General features: G+C 48.9%; 1 protein-coding gene across 2 annotated transcripts in view; it reads right to left on the bottom strand.

Moving 5' to 3' along the window:
• Positions 1-15,806, bottom strand: part of OSBPL9 (oxysterol binding protein like 9) — a 94,466-nt gene extending 78,660 nt beyond the window's left edge. For both annotated transcript variants that reach the window (XM_054165106.1, XM_054165105.1), the window contains exon 1: positions 15,594-15,806. In XM_054165106.1, the coding sequence (XP_054021081.1) occupies positions 15,594-15,704 (111 nt within the window). In that variant the 5' untranslated portion in view covers positions 15,705-15,806. The remainder of the gene's footprint in view (positions 1-15,593) is intronic.
• Positions 15,807-16,789: the final 983 nt, after the last annotated feature.

A 16,789-nucleotide genomic window follows, 5' to 3' on the forward strand; every position in this document is an offset into this window, starting at 1 on the left:
CATCAATCTTAACAGTAACAAATTATTATTCATCTGCTATGCATTGGTGTAGCAACAATGAAAGCATGAAGCAGTCACAGCAAATTCACTAAAGATAATTTTAAAATGCAGCAATAGGGCTTTGATAGGATTAAGGTGGGTAGTGTCTTTACAAAGTGAAGAATTGGCTAAGAGGGAGTTGAAATAACCAAGAATGAACCAGGCAGGTCACTTTATCTATGTGTATGTAAATCACAAATGGCCTCTGCTAAGGGCCTCATCTGGGGTCTTGCTGTAAATCAGTGGAGGGGCTGTCTGAAGACAACAGACACTGAACACAGCCTGAATTTTCAGGACAGAGCACAGGCTTAATAGGCTACTAAATACTAACTTCTCCACCCAGAAAAGTGAAGAGCCTAATTTAAATGAGCATGCATTATATGAGAGCTCGGCACCACCGACAGCTTCTGGCTCCCCCTGGCGGTCTGAGCAGGAACATCAGCATCACCTTAGCAGAAAGAGTCGTCTCTGAGGATGTCTCTGCGGCGGCCTGAAGAGCCCTGCCGGGGCTGCCCGCCCGGCTCAAGCGGTCCAGGCACAGCCCCATCCCCCAGCTCACGGCACCGAGCGCGGAGCTGGCGGGGACGGACACCAAACCAGGCAAAGAGCAAAGGGAACAGAAGAGACTTTTGGTTCGGTTTAGATCCCCTCAAGCAGCTACGTGCAGAGAAGACAAGAAGCAGTCCTAGTTGCAAGGGAGGGCAAGATCCCTAGGACCCCAGTTTCCACGGTGCACGTTAACTGTCCACGCAGCTCCCAGAGATGCTGTGAAAGCCTTCCTTTCGCTTTGTAATGCAGTGGGAGCTAAGGTTAAACATTATCATGTTGTCATCTGCAAAAAGATTCGTAAGATAAATGACAGGTTCAGAGAGTGGTCCTATAGCATAGTCCTATGTAGATAAATCCCAGAGCATGACCATCTTCAGACAGCTTTAATTGGTTAATGCCACTAATAATGCAAGTGCAACCCAGCTTCATTCTTCCTCAGCAGAACATAGCACCAAACGTTCCAGGACCTGAGCTCCCTCTGCATTAAAGCATGCAGCCACCCTCAGAGAGTCCTGTTGCTGCAGTACTTTAAAACAGAACTCAGCTGACATCTTAGATTTGCTCTGCCCTCTAAAAGCAAGACTTATATTAAAAATGCAATTCAAGCAGTGACAGCTTCTCCTCAGAGAATCATAGACTCATAGAATCAGTCAGGGTTGGAAAGGACCATAAGGATCATCTAGTTCCAACCCCTCTGCCATGGGCAGGGACACCTCACACTAGATCAGGCTGGCCAGAGCCTCATCCAGCCTGGGCTTAAACACCTCCAGGGACAGGGCCTCAACCACCTCCCTGGACAACCCATTCCAGAGCTTCACCACTCTCACGGTGAAGAACTTCCCCCTCACATCCAGCCTGAATCTCCCCACCTCCAGCTACATGGCATTCCACCTAGTCCTATCACTACCTCATATCCTGAGAATAGAATAGAATAGAATAGAATAGAATAGAATAGAATAGAATAGAATAGAATAGAATAGAATAGAATAGAATAGAATAGACCAGGTTGGAAGAGACCTTCAAGATCATCGTGTCTAACCTATCATCCAACACCACCTAATCAACTAAACCATGGCACCAAGCACCCTGTCAAGTCTCCTTCTGGACACCTCCAGTGATGGTGACTCTGCCATCTCCCCGGGCAGCCCATCCCAGTGGGCAATCACTCTCTCTGTGTAAAACTTCCTCCTAACCTCCAGCCTAAACCTCCCGTGGCGCAGCCTGAGACTGTGTCCTCTTGTTCTGGTACTGGTGGCCTGGGAGAAGAGACCAACCCCTTCCTGGCTACAACCACCTTTCAGGTAGTTGTAGAGAGCAATAAGGTCACCCCTGAGTCTCCTCTTCTCCAGGGTAAGCAACCCCAGCTCCCTCAGCCTCTCCTCATAGGGCTTGTGTTCCAAGCACCTCACCAACTTTGTTGCCCTTCTCTGGACTCGCTCCAGCAAGTCAACCTCCTTCCTAAACTGAGGGGCCCAGAACTGGACACAGGACTCGAGGTGTGGCCTAACCAGTGCAGTGTACAGGGGCAGAATGACCTCCCTGCTCCTGCTGGCCACACTGTTCCTGATGCAGGCCAGGATGCCATTGGCCCACCTGGCTGCCTGGGCACACTGCAGGCTCATGTTCAGCCTACCATCAACCAGCACCCCCAGGTCCCTCTCTACCTGGCTGCTCTCCAGCCACTCTGACCCCAGCCTGTAGCTCTGCATGGGGTTGCTGTGGCCAATGTATCACACACAGTATCACAGTAACTAAAGTTGGAAGAGACCCCAAGGATCATCAAGTCCAACCTGTTCCAACAGACCTCACAACTAGACCATGGCACCAAGTGCCACATCCAATCTCCCCTTGAACACCTGTGCAGAACCCGGCACTTGGATGTGTTCAATCTCCTGCCCTTGGACTCTGCCCATCTGTCCAGCCTGTCGAGGTCCCTCTGCAGAGCCTCTCTACCCTCCAGCAGATCAACTCCTGTCCTCAGCTTGGTGTTGTCCGCAAATTTACTGATGATGGACTCAATGCCCTCATCCAGATCATCAAGTCCCTCCCCAGCCTTCTTGTAGGCCCCCTTCAGATACTGGACGGCCACATTCAGGTCACCTCAGAGCCTTCTCTTCTCCAGACTGAACAGCCCCAACTCTTTCAGTCTGTCCTCACAGGAGAGGTGCTCCAGCCCCCTGATCATCCTCGTGCAGAGCATTATGTTTTACCCTTGAGTTGAAATTAGGCATGGACACCCTCTGTGTCCTGTATGTGGTTAAGCAGCTCAGATAAATAAAGCCAACCCATAACTGTTTTGAGGAATGGTTCTATTTCACTGAACAAAAGCTCATCTAGCAGAAAGACCTCTTTGAATGGCTAATAAAGTCACATTTTATTTTCTTTTCACATTCAAAGTTCTCACATGCAGCTATTTGTGTGTGTGTGATCAGTTTTATACCCAGACAAAATGACATTTCCAATAAACTTCCAGTACACAGCACACTGATTTTGATGATAATGGAACTTGAACAGGTTACGAGCAGACAGCAACAGGAGATAAATTTCAGCTGAAACTCAAAGAACAGTTTGCAAATTGAACAAAGCTATGCAGTATTACTGCAGAGGGAACATGGATATCTCCCCCCACAAGCATGGCCTCTTGCTGTTTGAAGGGGGAACTTTAGCCTAGTCCCTGACTGCAAAGACTGAAAGTAAAATAAAATACTATTGGATGTAAAAGAAAAATAATGATAAGGTCTATATAATTCATTGGCTTGATAATGGGAATATAGAACAGAGACATAAACAGTTCTTGCTCTCTTTTCTTCTCCTGTTGCTTCTGCTTACAACTTCTCTCCCTCTTCCATAGCCTTGCCAGGGGATTTCTGTTTTGACTGCTCTGTGAGGTCAAGGAAGGAGGGAGGGAGTGGGGGAGGAGGTGAAAAGGTCCTCTGGAGCCATCCAGGGCGGGGTTGAGGAGTTTCTGTGTATATATCAATTTTTAACAGCAAGGCAGGAGTTCACAGTATCACAGTATAACTAAGGTTGGAAGAGACCCCAAGGATCATCGACCTGTCTCCACAGACCTCATGACTAGACCATGGCACCAAGTGCCACGTCCAGTCTCCTCTTGAACACCTCCAGGGACGGTGATGCCACCACCTACCTGGGCAGCCCATTCCAATGACGAATGACTCTCTTGGTGAAGAACTTTCTCCTCACCTCCAGCCTAAACTTCCCCTGGTGCAGCTTGAGACTGTGTCCCCTTGTTCTGGTACTGGTTGTCTGGGAGAAGAGACCAACCCCTTCCTGGCTACAACCACCTTTCAGGTAGTTGTAGAGGGCAATGAGGTCTCCCCTGAGCCTCCTCTTCTCCAGGCTAAACAATCCCAGCTCCCTCAGCCTCTCCTCACAGGGCTTGTGTTCAGGACGAGTGGCCTCCTGAGCTGGGTAATAGGGTCGGGGAGCAGTGTGATGCCCTGGAAATCTATGAGGAATTAGTTCGGGGCCTGCTGAGCCACTTGGACACTCACAAGTCATGGGACCAGATGGGATCCATCCTAGGGTGCTGAGAGAGCTGGCAGATGAGCTGCCCAAGCCGCTCTCCATCATTTTCCTCCAGTCCTGGCTCACTGGAGAGGTCCCAGGTGACTGGAAACTGGCCAATGTGGTCCCCATCCACAAGAAGGGACGGATGGAGGAACCTGGAAACTACAGACCAGTCAGCCTGACCTCAGTGCCAGGGAAAGTGATGGAGCAGATTATCCTGGTGGCAATAACTGCACACCTGAAGGATGGCCAAGGGCTCAGGTCCAGCCAACATGGATTTAGGAAGGGCAGGTCCTGCCTCTCCAACCTGATCTCCTTCTATGATCAGGTGACCCATCTGGTGGATGTGGGGAGGCCTGTGGATGTGGTCTGCCTGGACTTCAGCAAGGCCTTTGACACCGTCCCCCACAGCAGACTGCTGTCTAAGCTGTCAGCTCGTGGCTTGGACAGCAACACTCTGTGCTGGGTTAGGAACTGGCTGGAGGGCCGAGCCCAGAGAGTGGTGGTGAATGGTGCCACATCCGGCTGGCGGCCAGTCACCAGTGGCGTCCCCCAGGGATCGGTGCTGGGCCCCATGCTCTTTAACATCTTCATTGATGATATGGATGAGGGGGTTGAGTCAGTCATCACCAAATTTGCAGATGACACCAAGTTAGGAGCAGGTGTTGGTCAGTTAGAGGGTAGAAAGGCTCTGCAGAGGGACCTAAACTGACTGGACAGATGGGCAGAGTCCAATGGGATGGCATTCATTCATGGGTGCTGCACTTTGGCCACGGCAACCCCACGCAGAGCTACAGGCTGGGGTCAGAGTGGCTGGAGAGCTCCCAAACAGAGAGGGACCTGGGGGTGCTGATTGACACCCACCTAAACATGAGCCAGCAGTGTGCCCAGGTGGCCAAGAGGGCCAATGGCATCCTGGCCTGCATTAGGAATAGTGTGGCCAGCAGGAGCAGGGAGGTCATTGTGCCCCTGTACTCTGCACTGGTTAGGCCGCACCTTGAGTCCTGTGTCCAGTTCTGGGCCCCTCAGTTTAGGAAGGACATTGAGACACTTGAACGTGTCCAGAGAAGGGCAACAAGGCTGGGGAGAGGCCTTGAGCACAGCCCTGTGAGGAGAGGCTGAGGGAGCTGGGATTGTTTAGCCTGGAGAAGAGAAGGCTCAGGGGTGACCTCATTGCCCTCTACAACAACTTCTCCCAGGCAACTAGCACCAGAATAAGGGGACACAGGCTCAAGCTGTGCCAGGGGAAGTTTAGGCTGGAGGTGAGGAGAAAGTTCTTCACCGAGCGAGTCATTCGTCATTGGAATGTGCTGCCCAGGGAGGTGGTGGAGTCACCATCCCTGGAGGTGTTCAAGAGGAGACTGGATGTAGCACTTGGTGCCATGGTCTAGTCATGAGGTCTGTGGAGACAGGTTGGACTTGATGATCCTCGAGGTCTCTTCCAACCTTGGTGATACTGTGATATAAATTGTATATATATATATTATATATTTTGTACCTATTCATTGCATTTAGTATTTCCAGAGTTTAGTTTGCTTGTAAATGGAGCTTCATTTGCTTCCATAACCTTCTGAGCTAGTCTGGCAATTTTATTTTGGGGAGTAGTTCTCTCAAATTAGTTGGGGGAGAGTGACTGCCCATTGGAATGGCCTGCCCAAGGAGGTGGTGGGGTCGCTGTCGCTGGGGGTGTTCAGGGCAAGGCTTGACAGGATGCTTTGTTGCATGGTTTAGTTGATTAGGTGGTGTTGGATGATAGGTTGGACATGATGATCTTGAAGGTCTCTTCCAACCTGGTCTATTCTATTCTATTCTATTCTATTCCATTCCATTCCATTCCAACCCACCACATGGCCTTTGTGGGTTTGCCTTCTCTGTGTCCACACAGGGGAATCTATCAAATCCAGAACTGATCTAACATAAGGCATTTCAGGCAACCCACAGCTTCTTAGAGAAATTAAAATAATGCCTTTGTCTAGTAGAAAGAAAAAGGGAAAAAAACCAAACCAAACCAAAATTTATATCCTAAGCCCTCAAAGGCCCACAGCCCTCTTTAGCACTACTGCTATTTCATATGAGTTTTGGCTGTTGCAAGGGAAGTTTCAGACACCAGCATAAAAGCCAGCTGCTGTCTCTGCCTTCCCAGGCACCAGTTCTGCTTGTGCAGAAGTGCTCAGAACTTGAAGAGGTACATTTTTGACTCACACAATTCTGTTAGGGTAATCTCTAGCATAAATACACAGATGAGCAAAACCACTTATGACATTTATTTCCCATTAGGGATGAAGAACCAAGCTCTATTTATAAAGAGTGATATTTGCACTTGAGCTACATCTGCAGAAGCAGCTTTAGTTTGGATCACTTTCCCTACGAGTCATTGTTCTCATCAAACACTAAGGCAGCAGAAATAAACCCCAACAAATCAAAAATCTCACATGCTGTTCCCAGCCCACCATTCCTCCAGCTCCCTTGCAAGGTACACTGCAGTCTCAGAGGAGGACCTCCTAGAGCACAGGGACAGCACCAAACAGCCATGTTGCTTCTGCAGCTAAAGCTCCGACTGTGGAGGATGCAGTCACAAAGCAGGAGCCACAAGACTGCAGCAGTAACTGAGGATACCACTGGGGCTCATTTAACCCCAGTGGATGCCATGTATAGCTGAAAAAAGTTACAGTGACAATTTACAGTTCCTGACATGGGAAAGCACTACAGTGCTTATAAAACACTATAAGAAATTAATGCATGGGAGATCTTAACTAGATCAAGTTATGAAAGATACAGCACAATGCTAGGACTCTGCCTTCAGCCTCCTTCCCAGGAAGCAGCTGTATCTGCAGCAGGAGTGGGTATCTGATCACCAGCTTCATCTTTACAAATTCCTAAATACTTGACTGTTACTAAAAGTTCATACATGAAATTAAAATTAAAGGCCAGTCATTAAATCCTCTCTTACCTGACAATTCATTAGCTCATTAGACTCAGCTTAACTGCTTCATTCCCAACCTGCATCAACAAAAGACTTTAATAGTGAGAAACCATAAACTAAATTGTAATCTAGCAACAGAAACTGAACCTCTAGATTGCTACTGGTTTTATTTTGCACACCTCACAAAGTAAATATCAAAAACTTCCAATAGGTTCTCCTCTCCCTGCTTCTACTCTGCCCTAGTAAGGCCCTATCTGGAATACTGCACCCAGTTCAGGCTCCCCAGTTCAGGAGGGATAGGGATCTACTTGAGAGAGTCCAGTGGAGAGCTACAAGAATGATGAAGGGACTAGAGCACTGCCTGATGAGGAGAGGCTGAGAGCCCTGGGGCTTAGTTTGAGGAAGAGCAAACTGAGAGGGGATTTAGTAAATGTTTATCAATATCTGAGGGGACAGGCTCTGCTCAGTTGTACCCTGGATATAAACCACAGCACAGGAGATTCCACCTCAACATGAGGAGGAACTTCATTGTGAGGGTCCCAGTGCACTGGAACGGGCTCCCCAGAGAGGTTGTGGAGTCTCCTCTGGAGACCTTCAAGATCTGGATGTGTTTCTGTGTGACCTGTGCTGGATTCTATGGTCCTGTTCTGGCAGGGGGGTTGGACTCGATGATCTCCAGATGCCCCTTCCAACCCCTAACATCCTGTGAGCCTGTGACTTGCAGGGAAGTGAACAGAGGCAGTACTGAACTGTTTTTTTTCTTACATCCACAATCTGTACTGATCTGATTCGCCACACGTTACCCATCCTGATCCAGATCCTAGAGGAGCACCCAGTTCATCAAATTAATGGAGCAGACAATATGGCTGGCTTTGAGAGGACTGATGACACACAGTTCAGACTGGCAGTACAAAATTAACCCATCAGATATTTTTGAACACATCTGAACAGGAACAACAAGTTTCTACTGGATGAGAAACACATTTCTAAGTGATAACCAGCTATTGGGAGGTCTAAAACCAGACCCATAGCCCCACTCTAAAGAGGAGTTAACCACCTCAACTATAATCCTGCAACAATTTATTCAGTGCATCAAAGCCTGTGGTACAAATTTAATACTAAATACAAAAGTCAATTTAGTGCTGCCTAATAGCCATCAATATTTTTTATCCTGTGTCCATAAATTCATTATTCTTTTTCTCACTGTACCTACTTGGCCTATAGTTTTGTTTGTTAGTGTTAGATTCACTGAGCTGTTTGCAGTGCCTGTGACAGATCACCCCAGCTGAGAATGGAAAGCAAGAGACTGCAAAGGGAATCACAGAATGTTAGGGGCTGGAAGGGACCTCAAAAGATCATCCAGTCCAAACCCCCTGACAGAGCACTATCAGGTCACACAGGAACACATCCAGGTGGGTTTTGAGTATCTCCAGAGAGGGAGACTCCACACCCCCCCTGGGCAGCCTGTTACAGTGTTTTGTCACCCTCACAGGGGAAACATATTTCCTCCTGTTTCCATGGAACTTCCTCTGCCTCAACTTCCACCCTTGCCCCTTGTGCTGTCACTGGGCATCACCCAGCAGAGGCTGGCTCCATCCTCTTGGCACTCACCCTGCACATCTCTGTCAACAAGAACAAGGACACCTGTCAGTGTCCTCCTCTCCAGCTCCCTCAGTCTCTCCTCATAAGGAAGATGTTCCACCCCCCAGTCATCTTTGTGGCTCTGCGCTGGACTCTTTCAAGCAGTTCCCTGGGGTCCTTCCCGAAGTGAGGGGCCTAGAACTGGACACAACACTCCACATGCAGTCTCATGAGAGCAGAGTAGAGGGGGAGGAGAATCTCTCTTGACCTACTAACCACACCCTTCTAATACACCCCAGAATGGCTCTAATACACCCCAGAATGTTTGTGCAGACTCTTCCCCCCTGCCCCTTTTCTGGGGATTTTTTTTCACACAGCTGTTGTCTGAGAAATCATATTTGGAAAAAGCAGGAAAATCCATTCACCTGGAAGTCTCTACCATAGGGGCACTGAGCCATGACTCCAGCTTCAGAAGCATCATTTGAAATCAAGTTAAGAACATTTGCTCTCAGTTCACCATTAAAGGTTGGTCAAACCACTGCCGAAGTTCAGGCCCTCTCCTCGCTATCTAGACTCCACAGTCCACAAGCAGATCTTCAGCACAGTACAACCAGGATGCAAGTTGCAAACCAGCAGCAATCTTCAAAAAGGAAGAGGGGGGGAAAAATATTTTCACACCCCACAACTACTTCATCCCAGTGATGCTTCAAGAGTTACAGTGGTGCTGTGCACAACCGTTTTTCCTTCCAGCCTGACTTGCTGTGCAGGGCAGCTGCTTGAGTCCACGACACTCTGAACAGCTCTCCTTTCAATGCCACCACATGGCAAATATCCACAGCTTTAGGAAACATCTTCAGGAACTGACCACCTTTCCTGTCTGCTGGCCCTGCCTTTATCATTGCTTCCACAGCTGTGCCAGTTGTGCTTTCGATTTACAACACACATAAACCAAGAACTGTCATCAGAATTGCGACCTTGAGGGGTTGTGTGGATTCTTTCCACACAAAAGCTGGGGAGGGACTTGTCAGGGGGTGACAGGACTAGGGGGAATGGAGCAAAAATAGAAATGGATAGGTTCAGATTGGATGTCAGGAAGAAGTTCTTCCCCATGAGGGTGGTGAGACACTGGAACAGGTTGCCCAAGGAGGTGGTGGAAGCCTCATCCCTGGAGGTTTTGAAGGGCAGGCTGGATGTGGCTGTGAGCAACCTGCTGTAGTGTGAGGTGTCCCTGCCCATGGCAGGGGGCTTGGAACTAGATGATCCTTGAGGTCCCTTCCAACCCTGACGATTCTATGATTCCCAAGGGTAATCACGGCTACAGCTGATGTGTATTTAAGACAGCACTTCTACCAGGAAACATAAACAAAGAGCAAATTGCTTCCAACTCCCTCTTCCTCCCTAGCCATTTCTTTGTCTTCATGTTATTTTTTTCAGTATAATGCCAACACTTTTTTTTTTTTATACTGAAATGAAGGAAACAAATGACAGGACAAATTCAGCTGAAAAAAATACATCAGCATGATGGGATTAAAAAGTAACCAGTGTCTTTACAAAGGAACAATTGTCTAAGAGGGGGGGTTGGAGGAGGAAGGGGGAAACCAAACAGTTCCCCTTATCTATGTGCATAAACAACAAAGGGGCAGCTGCAAAGTATCTTACCTTAAAGTCACTGTGGATCAGTGGGAGTCTGTCTGAGGATGACAAGACACTGAACACAGCCTAAACTTTTGAACTTTCAGGCCAGAGTGCAGGCTTAACAGACTACTAAATATTAACTTCTCCACCCAGAGAAGTGAAGAACCTAATTTAAATGAACAAATGCTGTATGATGCAGGGAAGGTTGCATGTGAAGGGGGTCATGTAGTAGGCGTTTCAGGAATGACTGTAAATCCTGAGTACCTGAGCCGATGGGGAAAGGGAGAGGGAAAATTGTGCCTGGGAATTTAGGATAAAAGGGGAGCCACGTCTCCCAGCAAGTTGAGAGACCCCACAAGGAATTGTATCATAGTATAGTATCAGTCAGAGTTGGAAGGGACCACAAGGATCATCTAGTTCCAAACCCCCTGCCACGGGCAGGGACACTTCACACTAGATCAGGCTGGCCAGAGCCTCATCCAGCCTGGTCTTGAAACACCTCCAGGGACGGGGCCTCAACCACCTCCCTGGACAACCCATTCCAGGGCTTCACCATTCTCATGGTGAAGAACTTCCTCCTCACATCCAGCCTGAATCTCCCCACCTCCAGCTTCATTCCATTCCCCCTAGTCCTATCACTACCTGATATCCTGAGAAGTCCCTCCCCAGCCTTCTTGTAGCCCCCTTCAGATACTGGAAGGCCACAATTAGGTCACCTCAGAGCCTTCCCTTCCCCAGACTGAACAGCCCAAACTCTTTCAGTCTGTCCTCATAGGAGAGGAGCTCCAGCCCTCTGATCATCCTCATGGGCCTCCTCTGAACACGTTCCAACATGTCCATATCCCTTTTGTAATAGGGGCTCCAGAACTGGACACAGTACTCCAGCTGGGGTCTCACCAGAGCTGAGTAGAGGGGGAGAATCACCTCCCTTGACCTGCTGGCCACACTTCTCTTGCTGCAGCCCAGGATCTGATTGGCTTTCCTGTGGACTCTCCCATTTGAATCAAGTTTTACTGAACTCCCGTCTCCGTTGTGAACAGGAACTTATAAATCGAGAGAATTTTTTCCTTCCAAGCAGAAAGCTATTTTCCAGCTGGAATCCAGCACACAGAACAACTTTACAGCTCTTGTGCCAGCAGAAGGCAGAAAGAAGCCACTTTTGAGATTCTCCTGTTAAATGTTGTCAGTGCAGCCAACCACACAATGGAAAACCCACAGTGCTTCAACAGACTTGTATTTGCTATACCCTCAAGAGAAGACATTGGTGGAGTCCTCAGTCAAAGAATATTGAGGAGGGAAAAGAAGGAATTTGTCAAACCATTGGTCAAAATGATCCAAAATGGCACATGGTCATTTACTTCATATTTTGCTCCTTATTAAGAAGAAAATAAATATTGATACCAGATAACCATTTACCCAATTGCTGTCATCCACGATATTTGCATGACAAGTCCAGACAATACTCTCTGGAATAGAGCTCAGAAATCAACTTAAATAAATGCAAATATAGGGGGAAATGTGAGGATGAAAACACAAGTAAGTGTGAACATTACATTTTTAATCTTCTTTTTTTCTTCTTCCTGGCTCAGACTTTGATGTAAAATCTTTTTGCCTTGCTCCTTGAAAGTCCTGACCATGTCAGAAATGCAGTAATTGAAATAATTGGCTTTTGATGTATGTTTCCAAAGCATATTTAGGTTAACATCTATTCATTTTACCAAAAGGCAAAGCCTGCTAATTTAGGTGCCCTTTTTTTTTTCTCCACAGGTGCAATACTATTGCATACTACTTGTGTTTGAATGTTTAATCCACACTAAGGGCAAACTTCTCTGCAATCTCTTTTAAGTTACTCCCAATGACAACTAAATACAACAGTGCAAGAACACATCTCTGAAGAGCAGGTTTCTGGATGTAGCTTGGATGGAAAGTTCAGCTGCATAAGAAGTTACTACCCTGCTGTTTTCTGCAGTTCCTCTGCCAAAGGTTACTTGGCTAGTAGATCTGCTGAAGAAAGTGTAACTTTCTGGACTGCAATGCACTAAGGTGATGAGCAGGTAAATGCTGATCAGTTAATTGTAATCTCTCCTATCAGCAAAACTGTTGCCAGATTCCAGAGCTATTAAAGCCAGGCTGAAACAGCCTCAGCCTACCCCACCCATGCATTGCACTCCTAGGGAAGGGCTGGTTTCAGGCTCAAAAATCATTGTAACATGCAGGCACAGCAAAGCAACTCTATGGTTTCAGACTGAAATTGGCTCCAAGCACACAGAGCATGCTGGTCTGCGTGCATTGGAAAGCCTTAAATCAAAACACAAGTCACAGGATCAGAGAGTGTTGGGGTTGGAAGGGACCTCTGGAGTCCAACCCCCCTGCCAGAGCAAGGCCATAGAATCCAGCACCGGTTGCACAGGAAGATATCCAGAGAGGACTGGAAAGTCTCCAGAGAAGGAGACTCCACAACCTTTTCTGGGCAGCCTGCTCCAGTGCTCTGTGACCCTTACAGTAAAGAAGTTCTTCCTTACATTGAGGTGGAACTTCCTGTATTGTAGTTTCCATCCATTTCCCCTTGTCCTATCACAGGGCACAAGTGAGCAGAGGTTGTTCCCTTCCCTCTTGACCCCCAGCCCTCAGATGTTGATAGACATTGATCAGATTCCCTCTCAGTCTTCTCTCCAGACTACACAGCCCCAGGTCTGTCAGCCTCTCCTCATTAGGCAGTGCTCCAGTCCCTTCATCATCCTTGTAGCCCTCCATTGGAGTCTCTCAATTAGATTCTTGTCTCTCTTGAAGTGGGAAGCCCAGAACTGGATGCAATATTCCAGTTGTGGTCTCACCAGGGCAGAGTAGTCTGCATGTACAGAATCACAACAGGGCCTTTTCCCACATAAATAATGCCCCCAAACGTGCTGACATTCCAGGTGCATGTTGCTTACCTATCACAGCCTTATAAACTACTGTTCAGGAATTAGGACTCTAAAACTAGAGGTAGAGCTGAAAGAAACAGCATCCCACTGACTTCTCAATACTAATATTAGCACTTTGAAAGGCTTGTGGTCAGCTGGCACTGGATTTGAATTACCTTTCAAACTCATGCTGCAGCCATGTCAACAGACACGAAGAAGCCTGTCTGCTGAAGGGCCAGCTCCTTTGGTAGCTGGTACCCTCAGGTACAAGAGCGAATGCAAATGTCTAGAGAATAGCACAACATGTATTTCACAGACATGTGCAGAACAGGCAGCACAAGCATAAGGAAAGCATTTTCAAGTAAATGTTAACTACAGACATTTCTTAGTGGCAAAGGCACACAAAGAAGAGAACATGATTTGATTTCTTGTACCCAACTTGAATTTTTTTAGGACAGGTAGTTAAGGGGGGAAAAATGTGAATTATAAGTCATTATAATAACAAAGAACATAATAGAATCATATAATTGTTAGGATTGGAAGGGACCTCAGGGATCATCTAATTCCAACCCCCCTGCCATGGGGAGGGACACCTCACACTACAGCAGGTTGCTCAGAGCCACATCCAGCCTGGCCTTAAAACCCTCCAAGGATGAGGCTTCCACCACCTCCCTGGGCAACCTGTGCCAGTGTCTCACCACCCTCACGGGGAAGAACTTCTTCCTAACATCCAATCTGAAGCTACCCATTTCTATTTTGCTCCATCCCCCCTCAGTCCTATCACTACCTGACACCCTAAAAAGTCCCTCCCGAGCTTTCTTGTAGGCCCCCTTCACATACTGGAAGGCCACAACGAGGTCTCCTCAGAGCCTTCTCGAGTGAGTAGCCCCAACTCTCTCAGTCTGTCTTCAATCTGTCTTCATAAATTACAACAAAGTGTAATAATATGTAGGGATACCCAGTGACAGGAAATCATGAAGTACAAGAATTGAGTTTTATTAAGCAGGTGAAGGCCACAGAAGGAAAGCCATTGCCATAGCCAGAATGATTACTGTACGCATCAGTCACCAGCCAGCGCTGCTGTTTCTGTAGGTGGAGCATTAAATGACTTTGCACCTTGGATCTCTACTTACCTAGACTACAGTCACTAAAATTCATCTCAGTCAAACAGTTGACATTTGAACAGCCAGTAAAATATAAACTTTTATTTCTTCACCCCTATTCCAGGTGAGAGATTTTCAACCTGCACGAACCAAAACTGTTTTGAGAGTCTGTAACTGGTTTATGCTGAGAGCCTCATAAACTGCTATGTCTGGCAGGGCAAACTCTCTCCCAGTAGGGCTAAAAATCCAGATTTAGAGGGGAATATTTTATTCTATGCAGTACTTCTGTATGAACACGCTTTCGCAGACAACCTGATACTACTACTCGAAGTGATTTGCTGGAAATCTGTTGCAGCTTACTACAGGTTAAATGTTTGTGTATTATCCAGACTGACACAGACACCAAAGAAAACTCAATGGTGCAGGCAGGTGGCTCAGCCAGTTCACCTTCTCAAGTAAAGGAATAATAAAAAAAAAAAAATCATCAGTACTCTTGAAATATTTGTCAATGAATTCGGATTTTTATAGAGGCAGTTGAACCAGCTAGAAAGTCAGGATCTGTCAGTGGTTACACAAAAAGCCCCAAGGTGGCAAGGAGAACATCGCTGTCTCCTTAATAGGCTGCACTTCGAAAGTTCGAGCTTGCAAGTAGGAAGCGCTCAGGGAAAGTCTCAAGCGCGGAAGCGACCCGCGGCTGAGGCAGCGAGCTCGGCTGTACCGCGCCCGGGCGCTCGGCAAGGGGTGACCGGTGACGGCTGCTCCGCGCAGACGTTTCTGAGCCAGCCGCCCGGGAAGGCGACACAGTCACCGGACGAATGAGGACAAGTTCCGCTGGACAGAGAGGGGAGCGCTAGGGCGGCAGGAGCCGGGAGCCCGAGGCCATTACCGAGCGAGCCTCTGCACCACCCAGAGGGAGCGGGCCAGCCCCGCTCCCCCGGGGCAGCGGGGTCGTCACCCGCCCAGGGGCAGGTGTGAAGCCCCAGGAGCCACCCACTCTTAGGAGACTCCAGAAGCGGCTCCGGATCCACCGCCCGCAGCGTACTCCCTGCGCCAGGGAAACTGCCACTGCCCGCCAACGGCCACTGCCCGCCAACGACCCCGCCCCGGAGCCGCCCCCTCCCCCCGCGCCGGCCGCCAACAATAACAGCGCCGCTCGCCCCCACGGCGAGATCTCCCCGCAGGGCCACCCCATTGGCTGCTTCCGCCGCCTCCTCCTTCCCCATTGGCCACCCGAGCGCTCACACCGCCCCGAGTCCCCTCCCCGCCCCCACCCTGCGCCTCAGCCGCTCTCCCGGCTCCTCGCCTGCCCGGCCCGCCGCTACCCCTCACCGTGTAGTAGGAGAGGAGCCCGGCGTTGTAGTCCAGCACGAACCAGCGGTACTGCCAGCCCTTCATGACATTGGTCCATTTGCTCAGCGGGCCCTCCATGATAGACGCCATCTTAGGCACCGAACCGGCACCACCACACACACACACCGCCTGCTCGGTGAGGGGAGCCGGCGAGAGACAGGGCGCGCGCCAGCGGGGACGGGCGGGGCACGCAGCGAGGGGCGGGCGCGGCTGCCACGCTTCCCGCGGGGCGGGCGGGGAGGGGGCGTGCTCTGCGCGCGCGCGCCGGGGGAGGGGAGGGGCTGAGCCGCGCCGGGGAGGGCAGCGCTAGGGAGTGGAGGTGCGGTGAGGAGAGACGAGGGGGAGGAGGTGAGGGGAGAGGAGAGCGGGGCCCAGGGTGTGTGTGGCACTTGTCCTTGGGCGTGCTGCCTGAAGGACCTAGTCCGTGCAGTGAGGCGGCTTCCCCTCACGGCTCAGGGCGGGCGGAGGATGAGGCGCGGCGACAGGGAGGTGGTGAGAGCCCTGGTGCTCGGCTGCGGGAGGGTGGGAGGGCGTTAGCCTCTTGCCTCACACACAGCACCAAGGCGCTTCGTGATTTCGCCGTTGTGATTGTCCCTTTGCCTCTCCCTTGTTTCCCTATCCAAAAAGCCTCTTGAACTCGCCAGTGGAGTCCAGGGGTCCGGGTCTTTGCCTGAAGGGGCTACATGACTAGAGGGTATAAAAAACATTCATGACTTGGGATAACCTTTTAAGGGTAAGGCTGCTTTCAAGGGGACACAGTTCCCTGTGGTCTGATCCAAGAATGTGGAATGAATTCCCCAGGAGTTACAGGCAATTCCTTCAGTGCAAGACTCGTTCTTTGGCACTGATCATTTCTGACATAAGTACAGAACTTCAGTTGTACTCTTGGCACAAAAACTTCAAAGGCCCCACGGAGATACTCGTGTTGCTTCCTGTGACTTGACAAGACAACAGCAAAAACTGCTTTTGCCACGAGGTGTGTGTTTGTCATGTAGTCCTTAACAGCATCCATGAACTAACTTCAAAACAACAACAACAAAAATTTATTTAATATTAAAAAAAAAACCACCACCAAAAACTAATGTTTTCCTTCAATATAAAATCTTTTATAGTAGGACTGAGAGAGGTTTAGTGTCTTAAATTGTTGCACCTTTATACTAAGTTAAGCTAATTTT

Source organism: Dryobates pubescens, chromosome 11 (assembly GCF_014839835.1).
Source record: "Dryobates pubescens isolate bDryPub1 chromosome 11, bDryPub1.pri, whole genome shotgun sequence".
Lineage (NCBI taxonomy): Eukaryota > Metazoa > Chordata > Aves > Piciformes > Picidae > Dryobates > Dryobates pubescens.